Raw genomic sequence first — 18401 nt, 5'->3', positions numbered from 1 at the left:
TATGCAAAAAAAAGCAGTTAAAGGAGGCTGTTTTCCTGAAATGCCTTCAGTTATTGTAAAATGAGTACATCTTTGACAGTTGCATGGAAAAAGCTCCCTCTTGTATTTCATGTTATCAACTAAGTTATGGCTTTTAGAGTTTAACCAGCTCTGAAACCTATTATTTGGAAAATATTGAAAGTTAAGGTGTTCAAGGTTTATGATTCTTCACAGGTCCGGTTCTCTTGCTGGTATGTGGACAGTGCATCTCCAATCCCATCCTGCTTTGGGGCAAGGTCACCACTGGTTACGACGAGCAGGAGCAGGCCGCCTGTTCAGGGACAATCATAACGACAGACCAACATTAATCACACTCTCTCCCATTCAAGTCTTTTTAATGCGTAATGCAGTTTGGTGATTGTGAGGGGTTTAGCAACTCACAACAGACCTTTTGAGAAAATATAGGTTTTTGTAAGGGAAGACCTAAGAACATTCATTTCCTATCATTAAGAGTTTGTGTCCATCTAATCTTCCTGCTTTCTTTAGCTGATCATTCCTCCTATTACCATAGCTGCCTGTTTTCTATAGGCAATGTGATGTATTATGGGCAGCAAGAGACAGAAATCAAATCAAGTTGAATAGACCATAAACATTTAATAGAATCAGTATAGTTGTAGACTAAAGGCCTTGTACAACCCTCCTCCACTATTATTACTAACACTACAACAGAGTACTGCGTTCTATAGTACAGTATGTGCACCTTGCATTCAGAGAAACATTATCAGGAAGGCAGAAAAAAGGAAACACTGAATAACTTATTATTCCAGGAATTCTTGTCCTTCACAACTTTCATTCCACTTTTAACTCAAGTCAAAAGGCAGGCAGCCCGTTAGCACAGAAATGAGCATAGCAACATCCACAGTAAAGGAGGGGCAAGAAGAAGAGAGCAAGATACCAGGAGAGAGACCCAGGAGTGAGGTCAACCAATGAGACAGGAGAGAGAGGGGGGACCACACAAGACACAAGGAGACACCAACCACCAGTCTCTTTATTGTACACAAAACCTCTTTATTTAGCGCTCGTGTTCCAAATTGGTTCGTTTGTTTATTCAAATCCATTAAATTGCTACAGAGGCACTTGACAATGCTTTGCAAAAACAAAAGAAAGAGATCGATGCAGGTCAGTTCCCCCCACCCATGAGATGAGAGATACAGAGTGTGGAGAGTGTGTGTGTATGTGGGGGGGGGGGGGGGGGGCACCAATAGGGAGAAAGGCAGTCACCAACATCTTACACTTCACAGATCAGGAAATGGGGTGTAGGGGGAAAGGCTACAGTGACAGATACCGTCAGGTGACAGAGACACTTTCATAAGAACGGGACGTGTTCAATTCCCCTACGACTCCTCAACATCAGTGACAGCATAAATGTAAGGCCAATCTCTTCCTAGTTGGGGTTCTATACTTGGTCAAGAGATTGAAACCTTTGGGAGCATGGATAGACTGCATTTCCCAGAGGCTTTAGTTGGAGTTAGCTGAGATCAGAGTCAGACACCCACTAGCAGCACTGTCACTGTAGCCAGACCTGATGGAAACATAAGGGAAGAAAAGCACATTCTGCCCAGAGAGTCTGTGGTTTTAGACAGTTCCTACCAAATTGACCCTCTACCTGTACCACATTTACTCATATAATGGATTTCTGTAAGGAGTATAAGGTATTGGGCTGAGCTCTATTTAGTTTGGATAGGTTCTCCAGGCAGGATGTGCATGTACAGCAAAAAGAGCAACAAAAGTTTAACTTCCGTCACCCGCTCACCCTCAATATTCATCATCAAATCAAAACAGAAAAACATCAAAGTAGTCCATTTGTCACTCACTCTCCGGACTCCTCTCCATCCCACCCCCAAAATACACCCAGTAAAGAATCACAGCTGTGAAGACAGACACTCTTATCTAAACCCTCCCAGTGGCAACAGTTATTCCAACTAGAACCCTGTAGTCTAACTCACTACCAGAAAGACTTTCAATTTCCCTTTCTAGAGGGGGAGAAGTAGGCTGAATGTGCTGTATACAGCTGAAATCATTTCTATCAAAATGACACATGACAAATGCCCAGGGTTATAAATAATGAATTAATACGATCTGGAGATCAAATCAACGTTTCCCTACATCCCAAGCTAATTCAATATAACGGCTGTGTTAGTGCTTCAATTAGTATAACGATTACTACAGAATAAAATGTTTGGTTTTCAATGAACACCATTAAACACCATTCTCCATCAGTCCTTTTTAAAAATGGAGACATCACCATCTCTGTGTGTCTGTACTGAGACTGTCCTTCAGCTATGTACAATGGTGTTTCCAAGACACCGGGAGGGTCTCTCAACCATAAAGACAAATTACCATTGAATTGTGACAGGAAGAAGTTTCGTTCCTAAACAGCCGTCTCTCCAGCTCTAACCACATAGCTCCCCTTCCCTTGCCTGTCTCCCCACCCTCTCACCCTGCTCCAGGAAACCATACTGGACTCTCCCCTTCCCTTGCCTGTCTCCCCACCCTCTCACCCTGCTCCAGGAAACCATACTGGACTCTCCCCTTCACCTGTCCTTGTCCTGAATGGGACTTTGAATGAAGGTCCACCCGAGGTTGGTTAAGGTCTCAGTGAGGTTAACAGACTTAAGGTGCTGGGATAACTCTATACTTAAGGATGAGTGGAGAAATCATCTCTCAAAGTGCTGACAACTCTCTCTCCTCCATGTTTATTGTGCATAGTCTTAAAGTAATGACAACCTCAACGCTACCAGTGGATGTATGGATGTACACAGAAGTGCTTCAAGTGGTCAATCTAGATGACATTTTCTCAACGGTGGCAGGACATTCCAATAATAAACGGGCACATTTTATAAGGCTCCTCTCAGCCGCATGTGTTGCCCTGCACTGCTAAATTGTCTTTTTATGCCTCCTTTTGCTGTGATTAGAGACTGGTTTTTAAGCTACATACAGGGGGCATTAAAACGGACAAGTCACTCAAATAAAATAAGAAGAAAGTAATCATCAACACCACCGTAGTCATAATAATAATAATAACTATTTTTCAGTATGAAATCAAGTTAGAAAAACCATGAAAAAAATGAACAGGATGAGTGTGTATATTACACAGAGGTCTAGGGTGTAGTAGAGCCTTTTCACCTTTTCAGAGAGGAAATTATTCTGTTGCTTAGGGGCATGTCACTTCCATGTACCCATACCCATCTGATGCCGTGAGTGCACCCTGCTGGTCAAAGGTGAGCGATTAACTCTATGAATCAGGTGGATCTTTTTCTATGGTACAATATCCAAAACAGTGTAATTATATAATCTTCTGATTCAGAATATTCAAGTGGTTATGGTTTCTTTGCTTCTTTAGAATGTGGAGACCAGAGAGACCCCACATGTGTTGGAGACTAAGGGAGGGTTAGCAGCTTATATCAGAGAACAGTTTGAGTCAACTACATTAGATAAGCCTGGTTGAAATAGTATATATATATATCAATGTGCATAGATACTATATAGGCGCCCCCTTCTCCCCTCCTCTGTAGCCCTCCCCCTCTGGCCTCAGTACACACACAGGTGAACCTGGCTGGATCTACTGGGTAGTCTAGTCTAGCAGGGAGGGCTCGGCAGGGCGGATTATGGTGGGCCGGTGTGGAGCGCCAGGGGGTCTTCGGCTGCAGGGGAGAGAGAGAGCAAGAACAGGAGGTGAGATATGCTCACGGAGAGACATGAGAGACAGAGAGAGAGAGAGAGAGAGAGAGAGAGAGAGTAACGAAACAAACCCAGAGAGATAGAAAGAGCAGGAGAACAGAGGAGAGATCGTGAGACGTGAATGGAGAGAAACAATCCCACAGAGAGATAGGGAGAACAGAAGAAGAAAGAGACAAAGAAAGGGAGTTGAGCGCAAAAGAGACGAGGAGTTAAGAGAAGGATTTTATGAAACAGAGAAGATAACCAAGTTCTGGAGGAGAGAGAAAGGAAGAGAAGTGTGTAAAGAAAAGGTGAAAAGGTGGAGGTAGTAATGTGAAAGGTGGGTCTGGGAGGAAACTTAAATCCATCTATTGACATCAACAGACAGTCAGAGCCAGGTGCTGCAGTTATAGTGATAACCTGGCAATTCAACAATGAATAAAGAGGGTTACACAGGTTAATATAGTGTCCATGAGGAGATATTATTCCTGTGTAAGGATAGGTAGGTAGGTACTGCTCCCTCCTGAGGGGCGGAGGTGGTCTTACCTGGGCACGCCAGGGGGGATGCGAGCAGGCCGAGAGGGGATCAGCGGGGGGGCACTGAAGGGGTCCTGATGGTTGATGGTGCCAAAGGCGTTAATGGGCGGCGGGCCCGGGCGAGAGGGGATGGGGGGCCCCCCAAACGCTGGGGAGGGGTTGAGGGGTGGTCCCGGCCTTGGGCCACTCACTGCAGGCGGACGGCTTGGGGGAGGGGCTGCTGCGACCGGGGGGCGGCGCTGGGGGGTGGGACTGGAGAGAGACGAGAACAGAGAGAAAGAGGCGTGGGGAATGGAAAAAAAACACAGACAATGAAATATACATCATTATACAAACAACTACAACAAGCTTTGGTCAACTGTACAGTCTCTCGCACATGACCCCCTTTAGTTCCGAAATGTGACAATGGATGAAGCAAAACATCTTCCATTATATGAATTTGAGGTACATTCACTCAATCCATATTTACGTCAAACTCAACAAATCCCTGTTGTGTGCGTATACACACACACACACACACACACACACACACTCTCCTCTCCTCTCACCTGGCCTCCCTTCCCCTCCCCTCCTCTTACCTGTTCTCCTGCATCCAGCTGTCGTTGACGGGCGGCGGCACGGGGACAGTCACGGTGGTGGTGGTGATGTCACCGATTATGTGCAGCGCCTCCTTGAGGGCGTGGTACATGCGAAGCATCTCGTCGCGGCGCTGCGCCTGGTCAGCTGACTCCTCCATCAAGCTGTTTTGGTCACCTGATGAGTACAGGTAGGCCAGCAGCTCTGAGTGGATGAAGTCCTTAGCCTGGGGAGCAGGAGAGAGGAGAGGAAAGGTGAGGAGAGGAGAGGAGAGGACCAACGACTATGGAGAAATGGTGGTGTCCTATTCATTTCAGTAGACTCATCATATTAGTCTGCATGGAGCCATTGAAAGATGGAGTCACTGAATAGTCAATCCTCAGTGATGCTAGATGAGAGCACCTAACCTAAGCTCATCCACTAGAAAACACAAACACCCCGGCGCTTGTGGAAACACGTCAACACATAGGTACACAAAGCTGGCATGCAACCATTTCATGGAAACCCCTGCTATACGACAGAGCCTGCTAAGTATAGACTGTCTCTAGGCTTTTTTCACTCACGCTGTTGATCATGAGGTGCATGATGGTCTTGGGCATGAGGTCCCTGATGGACTTGTTGACGATGCCAATGTAGGAGTCCACCAGGTTACGGATGGTCTCCACCTGCCTCTCCAGCTGGGGATCCATGGAGAAGGTTTCTGATGGGGCTGTATCCTCAGTGTCCACCTGGGGAACACAGAGAGAGATGTTACCTCTGGATGGAGGTAGAGGAAACATGACCGATCCAAACAGGCCCTTTGAATTGAGGCCACACATACCTGTTCTCTCTGAGTGTTTGAGGTCAACACACTATAGCTAATACTACTGCATGCCATTGGGATACATTGTGGTAGATGTATGCCATTGGGAATCATACATCCAATCCCTCTGATATTAGACAACATGTACCTCATAATCTCCCTTGAATCATGAATTGGTGTGCATGAGAAAAAAGAAAAAAGCCGTATGACAATCATCAGTGATGTCATCAATAAGTATAGGTGCATGTCTATTGTTAATCAAACACAGACAAAGGCTGTCACCACAATGTGTCCGTTTGTTTGACCTCTGCTTCTGCTAACATTCAAACTTCAAGGGTCGGTTTCCCGGACACAGATCAAGCCTAGTCCTGGACTACAAAGCCCTTTCAATGGCGAAGCTCCGTTGAGCATGTTCTTAAGTCTGTCCAGGACTAGGCTTGATCTGTGTCCGGGAAAGCGACCCAAAGACTATTTGAGTGAGTTTGGGTCCAGTACCTGGTCCTTCTCAGGGTAGACCCCAGCCCTCAGGAAGGAGGCCTTCCAACTGTCCACATCCTCCTGGGTGTCACAGGCCAGCTCAATCTGACGCAGGTCCTTATACACATTCCTGCTTGATGGATGGCAAAACACAAACAGAATCAGGGTGGGTGTAAATTCTATTTAATTTCAGTCAATTCACTAAGTAAATTTCCCTCAATGCTTCTCTGAGGATTTTGTAACATTTAAATGTCAGTTTACTTCTTGACTCCATGAATTGAAATGACACTTCTGTGGAACAGGATACACAAGGACATACATACACAACACACACATACATTTCCCTGACCTGGATTCAGTGTTGAAGACGCCAAAGACGTGTTTGGTGGACATGAAGCCTTTCTCCACATCCCTCAGCTTCAGGTTATCTAGGGGCAGCATGTACTTCTTCTCTTTCTCCTAAAACACAGAGAGAGGGGGGATCTGAACTCACAGCAATAACATCTTGAGGAGCAAATCCTTGACGGCATTAAAAAACACTAAAGTACACAAATAAGAGGAAGCCATGAAGACGGCCATTAAGAAACTATTCATGGTCAACTTTGAAAAACTGGAATACAACACTGGGCCACACTAGGCTTCTCCACCAATGAGCAGACAGAGTGGAATGCATTTCCTCTGTATGAGACTGAGACCACCAGGCTGGCAAGAAGAGAGGGAGAAAGGGAGGATGAGGGGAGAGAGGAGCAGCATGGGGGAGAGAGACGGGAGGAGGGATGCCAGCTTTGAGGAGAAGCATCTGGAAGCGTTTATGTCTGCACGATCACGGAGAGCCGCTCAGACCCAACAGTTACATCACTCAAAGCCTCTGCCCTCACCACACACACACACCGAAACACAAATATATAACCACACACATGAAAACATACAAACACCCATGTGCTTGTGCAAACGCAAACACAGACACATGAAAGTGGCATACAACCACATAAATCAAGACAAACATACACCACCCCCCACCCCCCAACCCGCCCCCCCCAACCCGCCCCCCACCCCGCCCCCAGTAACCCAGTACGATTTCCTGCAAATTCCAAAGTCAGATCCCTGCTGGAACATTTCAGCCCGCCTGCCACGTCAGTTTGCTTCCACCATCCTCCCTCCCTCACTCCTTCTCTCTCTCTCATGCACTTTCTCCTTCTTTCGCTCCATTCCACCTTAGAGGACTGGTAGAAACTGAACGGTACCAGTTGGTTTTAGGTGTAGTCAGAGTTACTGTTTAAAGGTTTGTCTTTAGCTCTGGTCAGCGATTGGCGGCATCTTTTGAAGCTCTTTTCGTTTCGCTGGGAGAGAGAGGGGACATCTTTGCCAAAGCCTGGGCTGCTCTGAGCAAACCAATGGTAAGTTTAAAAGTAAGACTATATTTCCGAATACATCCGCTCCCTTGTGGTTTTGGTTTATTTCTTTAATATTATTTAAACTTTGTTCAACTAAAACATCATAAAATATATGTATTATCGATATGCCTTTTCCATACATTTTCCAGCCTTTGAAATGACCATTTGAAATCTTGTTTTTTTGGGCTGACTGTGCAGAGTAGTGTGTAGTCACACAGAGTGGCCAAAAACTTTGCTGTTTTGTTATGGTGCAAAAAGTACTGAAAGTAAATACAGTAACGGCTGTTTAAACTTTAAGTTGATCAAAATCTATAAAAAAGTTGTAAGCTCAACATTTCTCCATTATATTATCATACTAAATTAGTCAATAGTTATATTTGGACCTCAAAGTCTGAGTGTGGTTGCTTTCTTTATCAGCGGAATGTTTACTCTCCTTCCATCTCTCTCCCCCCCCCGTCCTGTCCCAAGGGCACTGACCTGCAGCCGGAGTGACCCCGCGGGCCTTCCCCCCCGCCCTCACCCCTCCTCACCTCCCCGCCTGCCCAGTGTTCAGACTACCTGTTCATCAGGCTGCAGCTGAACAGTAGTCTGCACATTGGTTAGGCTGGGCCGGGACACACACACACAGGACACATCTAACCACCGGCCGGCAGGGGCTCTGGTGAGAGGCTCTAGCCTGATCTGATTCTCCACCATGACAATGAGAGGGAGGAGGGAGCATGCAGTTCAGATCATATATCAGCCGATGGACTGGTAGCAGAATTAAGATTATGGTTATGATAATTCAGGACTTTTTTTTTCTTCTTTCTGCCAGTTTGTTTGTATTATTTTGTGTTGTATTGTACAGTATTTTATTATCCCAGTCTTAGACACTAACCTCCTCATCCTTGTACCAGGATAGTGACTCTGCGGTCAGGATGAACCAGTACTCCTTGGAGCCTCCTTTCATGATGCTGATGTTGATGGTGAGCCAGCCTTTGCGGATCACCTGTTAGGGGAGAGATAGGGGTGGGGGAACAGGGGAGCGAGGGTTGGGGGGGGGGTACAAGGTATACCAGGAAGATGGAGGGAAAACACATTTGTCATTAAAGTATTAATTAGTTTGCCTCCTGGAGATCTTGTGATATGACTAAGTTAACTAATAAAAATATTCCCTGGGTACTAAGTGTGAGTTTTGATTTCTCCGGTCTTAGCAATATAATCACTAAGATGTTCTACTTACTCTAAATAAACTATTCTATTCTGAGAATAAAGATTTACCATTAAAACAATGTTTCTGAACCTATATCACTGATGTATATAGTAAGCATACAAAAGCATCATTCAGAAAGGAGAATTAACTGGAGTTTTACACATTTTAAAACAGGAAACCTCAAACAACCTTAATAACCTCAAAACAAACAAACAAATATGGGGCATCCAGATGGCATCCAGACCAAATGGGCCCCACATGGGATGAGGGATCAAAGGTCGGCGGAGGTATGTTAGGGTAAGCAGGTCAGTAAAAGCTAGCCTATACAAGGTTAGCCAAAAAGACTAGGGTTAGTGGGTTAACTGGGCAGAGGACTTGGACATACACTCCAGTGTAGGGCCTGTAGGAGGCTAAATACCTATCTAAGGAACAGGAGAAAGGGACGGGAGAGGCAAGAGGAGGAGGGCGAGAGTGTGGGAGAGGAATACAGCGATATGCAGAGACAGTGGAGACGGGTAGACTGAGCCACAGCTCACGGAGTGGACGGGTAGAGAGAGGGGGGATGAAAAAAATAAAAGGAGGATTTAAAGAAGGGAGAGGGAGGAAAAAGAGATGAGAGGCAGGGATGAGGTTCTTTCTGTAGACGAGAGTTGTATTAGAGCAGAGGTCTTCAACCTTTTCATGCCCAGGGACCCCCCTCGCAGACAAACCGGCAACCCAGGGACCCCCATCATACATTAGCAAATATTATTTTCACGTCTTGTCTTATCAGGTGAATGATAATGTCAAGAAGTAGTAATGGTGATGTCTAGGAGAAGTAATAACATTTTTAAATGAATAGATTTGATAAATAGTTTTTCATTATTTTGACCTCCACACATTATAACTGGAAGAGGAAGTGTAAACTCTAACGTCGCCTATTAGCTAGAAAGCTAACTCCAAACACATTTTTGCTAAGAACAACTGTTTAGCTGGTTAAACAAAGGTTAGCCATGTGTTGCCAAAAATGTATGTCCTTGTCAAGAAAGCTTACCAGCAGCACTTGCCGCATTGGTAGCCTATTCGTGGGTGCTTTTTCAAAGCCTATATCAGATACTCCAGTGAGCGCAATTGGCTCCAATGAGTGTAATTTGCTCAATATTAGGAGTTGAGAAATAAAGTTGACATAATTAGAAAGATACTCTTATTTTCAACTGTATGTAATTCAACATTTGTTTATTCTGTTGTTGCTAGTGATATTCATAAAAACATTTAAATAAAAAGCACTTTTTATTTTTTGGGGGACCCCGTGCAGTACGTTGGACACCTAAGGGGCTGCGGACCCCCGGTTGTAGTAGGCCTTATTAGAGTACTGCTCTTATTGTTAGTGCCATTTCATAGAACCATCAGGGGCAGCAGATATCAAGCTTTGACAAGAATTCTGTCAATTTATGCCGATAAAACAGAGAACATCTCAACCTCTCTCTCCCTCTTTTTCCTGTGTCAAAATGGCTGGTGTGGGTTTAATGGGGGGGGGGGGGGGGGGGGGGTCATTAGTAGGAAAGTGACAAAAGAAACAAGAGAGAAAGAGGCTGTAACATAGGAGTTTGTTAAATTCTCAGTTTGCCTTGGCGAGGAATTCTCTTAAACCCCTCTGAAATGAAAAAAACAAAAGAATTAAATAAATAACCTGGCTGGCAGTCAGTGGTAAGTGTTCAAGGTGAGAGACAGAAAAGAGGAGTGTTAGGTGACAGAAAAGGGATAGTGACACGCTTTTAATGTTATGACACTTCTTACCGCACTGTCTAAAAAGAAGCCCTGACATGCAGGATAGGTCAGTGATGATGACAAAAAGAAAAGTATTTTGCCTGTTTTATCTTTAGCTGTTGACTACATCTGATTTTAAGGTTATTATCGCTATAGAAAAGTTAGGGCACTTGATGGCATAATTGCCTACATTCCTGTCAAAAGCTTCCCTACATTGTAACCACTCATAATCCAGCAAGCATTTCTAAAGTAAACACATTATTTTAGGTCTTCTCACACATCTTGTTGTACTACCAGTTGGTAAATCAAACATGGATATATTAGATGTACGGATATATAAAGATTCCAAATGATTATTAAACCCAATTTATATTACTTCAAAATCATATTTGATCAGTTATTTCATGTAAATTATAATCATTGATTGAATCCTGACACCCTCCCTCTGCCCGTCCTCCTCTAGCGCCACCCTGTGGTCCCTGATTGGAATGACAAACAGCCCCAGAAGACCTGTGACTGGGTCCCACACAGAATGGTTTGTGGACAGTTGAGCTGTGCTACTAACATATTGTTATAGTGATGATTGGAATATTGAGTTGTGAAAATATTGAGTGGAAAGTTTACATGCAACGATAAGTTAGAGAGAAAACATCAAGAGGAGATTTCAATGACACCAAAAGGATCGAAATGCGGACATCTAGTGTATGATTATTGGTGATTCATGTCTCCTCCCCACCCCTGAGATGTTCAGGACCATTCGACGGCAAGGCAAAGTGTGGCGGTCACTAGTTACACCCCTGGACAGGGCAGCATGGGTAAGGACCAAAAGCAGGAGAACTGACGCCAGCCACTCTCACATCCTCCCAACTCTTCCATAGTCTTTCACAGGGAATCATAACATTACACTTCAGTGTGGTACAAGAACGTGATTATAAAAAAAAAAAATGTTTTTACAATTCTGCCTGTGCTTGGACAGAACTTCTAACAGGTTTGAGAGTATAAAGTTAAAATGTTAGTAATATTCTATCTACTTGTCCAATTGTAAAGACAATTGCTGTCTTGTTAAGTGAAACCAACAATTATTGAGCATAACCCGGATGTTATTGAGAAAGCCGTTACCGATTACGGGTAAAGCCGATGAGAATTACATCACTACGATACGATTCTAATTGATCTCCGGTTTGCCATTAGTCTTGAGACTCTACTACCTTCTCCTGCTCGCCCTCTCTCAGTCCCTGTGGAGTAGAGAAGATATGACCAGAAAAAACAGCTCATCATTTTGAACAGGAGTTCTGTACAAAGGAGTAGGCTGGAACAAGTTGTCAAAACACCAATTCCCATAACCCCCCATTCTTCCTTAAGTGTCAGATGTCTGGCCTCAGTTCTCCTGCTCTGGTGACCCCTGCTGACCCCTAACAGGGTGTGGCTTAGATCTGTGGGGTACTTACCAGAATCTCACCCTGCAGGGATGGGTGGGGGGTTGGGGAGTGGTTAGGGAAAAAGATGGCAGGATAAATCATAGACAGGAGAAAAAGGGAGAAGCAAGCAAGCCATGGAGGTAGGGGAGTGGGAACATGGGTAAGGGGCAGAGTGGGGGAGAATGGGGCAGGAAACGTTTGAAATGGTAGAATGAAAGGTTTGAAGATGAGAGAAGTGGAAGGAATGAGACAACCGGAGAGATGGAGAGAGAGGTTGAGGGATAGACACAAAGATGGAAGGAGAGAAAAGATGGAGACAGCGAGAGATGGAGAGAGAGGGAGCAAGAGAACAAGAGTTACATGCGATTAGATTTCCTTCAAGTACCACACGTCGCTTATTTGATATTGGTTGCTTCATTGAGCGAGGCTGGGTCCCATGCACATTCTGAATTACAATACAAAAAGTGCTTGGGTTAGTTGAAAAACATAAAACAAAATAATTCTGTGATTAAATGTTGCTTTGCTGTTGGGGTTCATGCCTTGGTTGTGTTACAGTGCCGTGCAAATAGTGATAAAGTAATGATAGTTGTAGTAGAAACATAGCTGGTCATTTCATATGCAGGGAAGCAGGGAGGGCATGAATGACTCTCGTTGAAATACAGTGCTATAAAAGGTATTTCTATAGGATATATCTTATAAAATATGTACACTTACTAGGTTTCTAGGAACCTGAGATGTGCACTCTATAAGTGTTGAGCACAGTGAAGCTGACATAACATTTTCACATGATTTTAGGTATTTAGATATCACATTAATAAAGCATATAGACTTCAAAACACTTTCAGAGCTGTTTGGATAACACAGGAAAAGAGAGGTGCCAGGTTTATAACACAGTGGACAAGGGGTTAAATTAACATCTGACTTAAGACAGGGTGGTATTTGGCCATGATTTGCAGGGGTTATCTTGAAGCTACTTATGTTTAAGTAAATAAGCGCTGTTAGGTTCTAAGTGTCAGATTAGGTTACCAATAGTTTAGTCTATTAATTGGTAGCATAGGGTCAGGGGTCAGGTATGTTACAACATGTAAATATGGTAAAGGGGGAAGTGTCAGTCTGGGGCAGCTTAATCTGGGGGTTGATCAGATTGGGAGGGCTAGGTAAGTGAGAGGGTGTGACGAGGAGGGACAGTGTACCTGGTTTGGAATGGCCCTCTTCTTGTTCTGATGTGTATTTCTCTGCTGGGCACTGTTAGAAAAAGACAGATTCAGAAGGAAAACAACACATTCAAAATAACAATCAGCATCAACAATGTTTGGGTAATAATGTGTATTGACCAATCAAATCGTTTAACAGCTATCAAACCGGTCCTATAATTCAAGTTATCAAACATAGTCGTGGGAACAGTGAGAGTGGGGTCTGGGGGAACGGGTGGGGAGGAGGAGGGAGGGTGACACTCAGACACCCCTGTGCGATTCTAGACAGCCCACCTGTTGTTGCCGTACCCTGGTGGGCTACCATCATCGTGCCTTCTGAAGTCAAGACTGGAAGTGACGCCACGAGAGACACGTTAACACCCCTACCTACCTGACCGCACAACACTTCTAATCAATCCATCAACCCATTCTCCATGCGGATGATTTGAAAGGAACCCACGCGGCATACAGAAACACAAGGGGCCTTGCTATGTTACGTAATCAGACACATACCTCAGGCAGAGGGAAAAGACCATAGAAACAGAAGTCATTATATTTCTATGGAAGAGACTTTCAACTCAGCTAGCTACATGCTGTGAACCCTACAGTAATTGCTACACTGGAGACAGTGTAGAGGGCAGAAGTCAACGCATGTCAAGCTCTGGCAGGACATCCAGTATGAGTGGCTAGGGCTGGCCTATCAGTAAGATGCAGGAACTCAGGATTCCAAAACAACACCATGTTATTATTAATAACCAATGCAGTCAACAGCTAAAAACTCCAGTCAAACTCACTCAAGTCAACCCCTTAGCACACAACAAATAAGGGTCCTTGAAAAACCAAAACAGCTCCAGTTAGTCAGGGTCAGAAAGGGAGAGAGCGCAACCTAGCATGCTTGATTCAGGACCAACTGTGACGGACCATGCAGCAGCAATATAGCAGAGCTGAATAGAGAGAGTAATACTGATAGAAGAAGTAGTGGTAATTGTGGTTTGTAGCGACAGTGGTATCTGTGAGTGTATTTGGGGGTTGTGATAAAGTGGCCACACAGGGATTGAGGTATTGATTGTTTCAAGTCAATAGGGAATGGCACTTACTGTAGGAATAACTATCAAGCACAAGCAGTCAGACAAAAAAGCTTATGGGGCTCTACCCGATCGATCTTCAGCAGAGTTCAGTTCAGTCCATGCCCAGTTCAGCAAGTACAGTACAAATCTGACTTTGGGCAGTAGTGAGTTAGTCTGGTGCCCTAGGACTACGTCACAATCACACCTTCAGCTGGGAGCTGGAGAGCGAGCATTAGGGTGAGAGGGGTAAGGGGGAGAAGGGTGGGGTACATTAGAGTGGGGGGGGTAGTAGGATTCATACTTGGCAAAGCCTATAAAGTCCTCGTGGTTGGTGTTGATGTAGGACAGCTCAATGTCAATCAGCAGCATCACCTAGAATGAAGACAGAGCTTCACTATGAGAATAGAGTTAATTTTACATCACATTTATTTACTCGTTGAACAGACGCAATTTACAAATCAGCGCATCAACCACCACTTATCACAATCAAGCAAGTACAGCCTTCAAAATAGCAGCTATCTGCAAAGTCAGTGCTAGTACAGAAAAGACAAGTGCAAGAAAGGCAAGTACAAACAATTGATTCAAATGGAGAAATAGAAATGTACAGTATTTTTCTTAAAATCTCCTGTTGGGAGTGTTTCTCTGTCAGTGGTCAGGGCCTGCATTAAAAAAGCATCTCAGAATAGGAGTGCTGATCTAGGATCAGGTCGCCCTGACCATATAACGTAATTCATTATGATCTAAAAGGCTGAATTGATCCTACAAGGGCATTCCTACCCCGAGACTCCTGGTAAAAACAGGCCCTAAATGCACTGACCTGGTCCTTGGTCTTGCCCTCTCTCTCTCTGACGTAGGTGGTAACAATCCTCTCGGTCTCCTCTCTCAGCCGGGGGTAAGAACCCAGCTGCAAGGTAACACAAAATACAACTGCAACACTGACCATATAGACACACAGAGAAACACTAGCATACACTAACACTCTGGCATGATTATACAGGCAGACCTACCTCCCATTCACATAGAGAAGACAGGAGATGAAGCAGATACAATGAGTGGACAAAACATTAGGAACACATGCTCTTTCCATGACAGACTGACCAGGTGAATCCAGGTGAAAACTATGATCCCTTATTGATGTCACTTGTTAAATCCACTTCAAAATCAGTGTATATGAAGGGGAGGACATAGGTTAAAGAAGGATTTTTAAGTCTTGAGACAATTGAGACATGGATTGTGTATGTGTGCCATTCAGGGGGTGAATGGGAAAGACACAATATTTAAGTTGAGGCTCTTCTGAGGGCAAAAGGGAGTGCAACTCAATATTAGGAAGGTGTTCTTAATGTTTTGTACACTCAAGAGTATAGGATAGGGGTAGGACATAGGTGTTCAGCAGTGAATATAGTAATCATATTGACTACCACACACACACACACACACACAACCCTTAACGGGCATGCACACAGGATGAATGTCTGTGATCTATGGCATAAGGGCAGGGCATTCAGCCACAGCTGGGAATGACCATGATGGACACCATGAGGAGTAATGTGGTGATGATTAGTTCTAGTTGACTGGAGTCAACCTTCAAATGGCTCAATGGATAAAATGCAGAGAAACATTTAGGAAATTAGATCATTCAACGTTAACTTACAGTTGACACTATAGTTTTCCGGTGACAGTAAACAATCATTCCGAGCTGACGGTGACTGCTGATATTATTTCATGTTAGTGAAGAACAGATCAGGAGAATGAAGAAGAGGAGGGTGAACGACAGAGTGAAGGGAGATCCTTTCTTCAGCTGAACTAATATCACAGAGGTAGAGTGACAGTGAAAGGGATGTACTGTGGTGGGTCTTTGAAATGCAATTCCCCCCTCCATCCACAAGATGGCATGGTTGTTGAGCAGCACTGTTGCTATGGCTACGCCACCTGGTACAGAGCGCCAGCAGATATTTGTATTGTTTCCCTCATGTTGCTTTTCCATCTGGTTAGTCAGACAGAATAATGTCAATGGTGCAGTGAGGGAGTGAAGCTTTATAGCCCTGGAGCTCTGCATTGATCTGTGCTCTGATCTTCTGATAGACAGAGGTCTGGGTCTTGAGGAGGAGGGGAGATGGGAGGAGGCAGGAGGGAGATGGAGGTTGAAAATCAGTCTTAATGTGCTCAAATCAAACGGTGGCACGGGTGAGGAGAGGGGCTACTGAAAGGAAGTTTTAAGATGCGCTGCTTAAAATTCGGACGTGATTTGCAAGTCAATGCTCGATCGGACACGTGTGGCTTGGACAAAAGGAGGGGATGTGCGTGGTGAGGGAGGGATACACACAATCCAGGCACTGAGGATAGATGGCGTGGGGGGGGATTTCATTAGGATAGGTTGCTGATTGGAGAGCGGTGGAGGAGAGGCACGAGGGGGACAGGGATGGGCATTCAATCACAGATGAGAGGATACGCTCCGGAACACTCTCCCTCTCTTCCTTCTTTTCACCCCCTCTTTCCTGTGAGGGGTGAGTCTGCTCTTGGTTACCTTGACGGAACACTTCATGACGAGCGCGGTCAGCTCGGACACCACTAGGTCCACACATTTCAGGCTGGGCTCTTTCAGTTTGAGGATCTGCTTTTTGACTATGGCCTCAAAGGCCAGGTCAGGGGTGAACAACCCCGTTCTGAGGGGGTATGGGGGGGTGGGGGGGGCAGCAGAGAGAGAGGGATAGACAGAGAAATAACAACAGAGGCGAGAGAGAGAAATACAGGAAAGAGAGAAATAAAAACAAGAAGATTCTTAGTTTAGTTAGTCATCTGTCAAACTAGAAATCTCATCTTTAGAAATACAAGCAAAGCAAGAAGATAAGGACAAGCTGCAGGCTTTCACATCCTCTTCTCTTGACAGGGCAGTTCTTCTCAAACTAGGTCTACAATATAGATATGTGGGCACATATTCAACTCACAGTACCCACATAACTAACACCCTAGCTATATAAGTCCTAAGTGTGTATGGGTCTTAGACAGATGAGACCTGCAGCTTGTCCATGTGAGACCAGTGATGCTCGGGGAATGGCCATCCCCAACCATTCTGTCTCCACGACGACGACACCACAACCGTCACAAAACTCCCAAAACACGACAGCGGCACCTGGCACACCGCTAGCTGTGGCGGGCTGAGGGAGAGTCAAACTGTCCCCATATCTGCACCATCCAGTCCTCTGGACATATACCACACCTTATCTACACTATAGAAGTGTCTATAGAGTGGTTACACAGTAGACGTTCTGATTAGGGCCAGGAGTTTTTTTTTACATGACTTCATGACCTGACTGGAAAAACTCTGGGCCCTAGTTGTGCTATCTAAAGGGTCATAGAGACCATGGATGGACAGCTGTTGTGGAGCAGAGTGTGGGTCAGTGTTGTGCCCCCCTCAGCATCGCCCCCTGGTGGCCAGGCTGGGTCGGGACAGGACGGGAGTCCGGACACCAGGCTGCAGTACCTTGTTGGTGCACTGCCTGACTGTGTTGATGAGCTCCTGAATGACAAGGTCGATACATTTGATACAGGGCTCTTTCAGCTTAATGATCTGCTTTTTCACGATGGCCTCAAACGCCAGGTCAGGAGTGAACAGGCCCGTTCTGAGGACGCACAAAGACACAGACAGACGGACAGACAGGGGGGGACGGGGACGGAGTGACAGAGACGAACAGACAGGGACAAAAAAACAGACAGAGGTAGGCAGACAGACAAGTTATTGTCCAGTCAGAGAGATGACAGTTAGACAGACAGACAAGTTATTGTCCAGTCAGAGAGATGACAGTTAGACAGACAGACAAGTTATTGTCCAGTCAGAGAGATGACAGTTAGACAAGTTATTGTCCAGTCAGAGAGATGACAGTTAGACAGACAGACAAGTTATTGTCCAGTCAGAGAGATGACAGTTAGACAGACAGACAAGTTATTGTCCAGTCAGAGAGATGACAGTTAGACAAGTTATTGTCCAGTCAGAGAGATGACAGTTAGACAGACAGACAAGTTATTGTCCAGTCAGAGAGATGACAGTTAGACAGACAGACAAGTTATTGTCCAGTCAGAGAGATGACAGTTAGACAGACAGACAAGTTATTGTCCAGTCAGAGAGATGACAGTTAGACAAGTTATTGTCCAGTCAGAGAGATGACAGTTAGACAGACAGACAAGTTATTGTCCAGTCAGAGAGATGACAGTTAGACAAGTTATTGTCCAGTCAGAGACATGACAGTTAGACAGACAGACAAGTTATTGTCCAGTCAGAGAGATGACAGTTAGACAAGTTATT

The 18401-nt window shown here is 44.8% G+C and overlaps 1 protein-coding gene and 1 long non-coding RNA gene across 7 annotated transcripts in view; one reads left to right on the top strand and one right to left on the bottom strand.

The window, feature by feature from the left end:
• Positions 1-1024: 1024 nt before the first annotated feature.
• The window catches only part of LOC311104519 (dynamin-2-like), a 31431-nt gene continuing 14054 nt past the window's right edge, over positions 1025-18401 (bottom strand). For 2 of the 6 annotated variants that reach the window (XM_084146380.1, XM_084146379.1), the window contains 12 exons: positions 17583-17721; positions 14919-15005; positions 14403-14473; positions 13035-13086; positions 11632-11658; positions 8363-8473; positions 6441-6550; positions 6110-6224; positions 5376-5540; positions 4815-5038; positions 4246-4488; positions 1025-3683 (listed from right to left, as the gene is read on the bottom strand). In XM_084146380.1, coding sequence (XP_084002506.1) covers positions 3614-3683; positions 4246-4488; positions 4815-5038; positions 5376-5540; positions 6110-6224; positions 6441-6550; positions 8363-8473; positions 11632-11658; positions 13035-13086; positions 14403-14473; positions 14919-15005; positions 17583-17721 — 1414 coding nt within the window. In that variant the 3' untranslated portion in view covers positions 1025-3613. Of the gene's footprint in view, positions 3684-4245; positions 4489-4814; positions 5039-5375; positions 5541-6109; positions 6225-6440; positions 6551-8362; positions 8474-11631; positions 11659-13034; positions 13087-14402; positions 14474-14918; positions 15006-16625; positions 16765-17582; positions 17722-18401 lie in introns of all 6 variants that reach the window. The other 4 variants (XM_084146381.1, XM_084146384.1, XM_084146382.1 and 1 more) reach the window with 4 other exon arrangements.
• Positions 7212-8470, top strand: LOC311104521. Its single transcript, XR_014610168.1, has 3 exons — positions 7212-7488; positions 7954-8146; positions 8382-8470. It is a non-coding gene; the product is annotated as an uncharacterized lncRNA (long non-coding RNA).

This window comes from Coregonus lavaretus (assembly GCF_964263955.1).
Source record: "Coregonus lavaretus genome assembly, chromosome: 28".
Taxonomy (NCBI): Eukaryota; Metazoa; Chordata; class Actinopteri; order Salmoniformes; family Salmonidae; genus Coregonus; species Coregonus lavaretus.
Note: the sequence above shows the minus strand (reverse complement) of the source record. Positions and strands in the feature narration are given on the sequence as shown.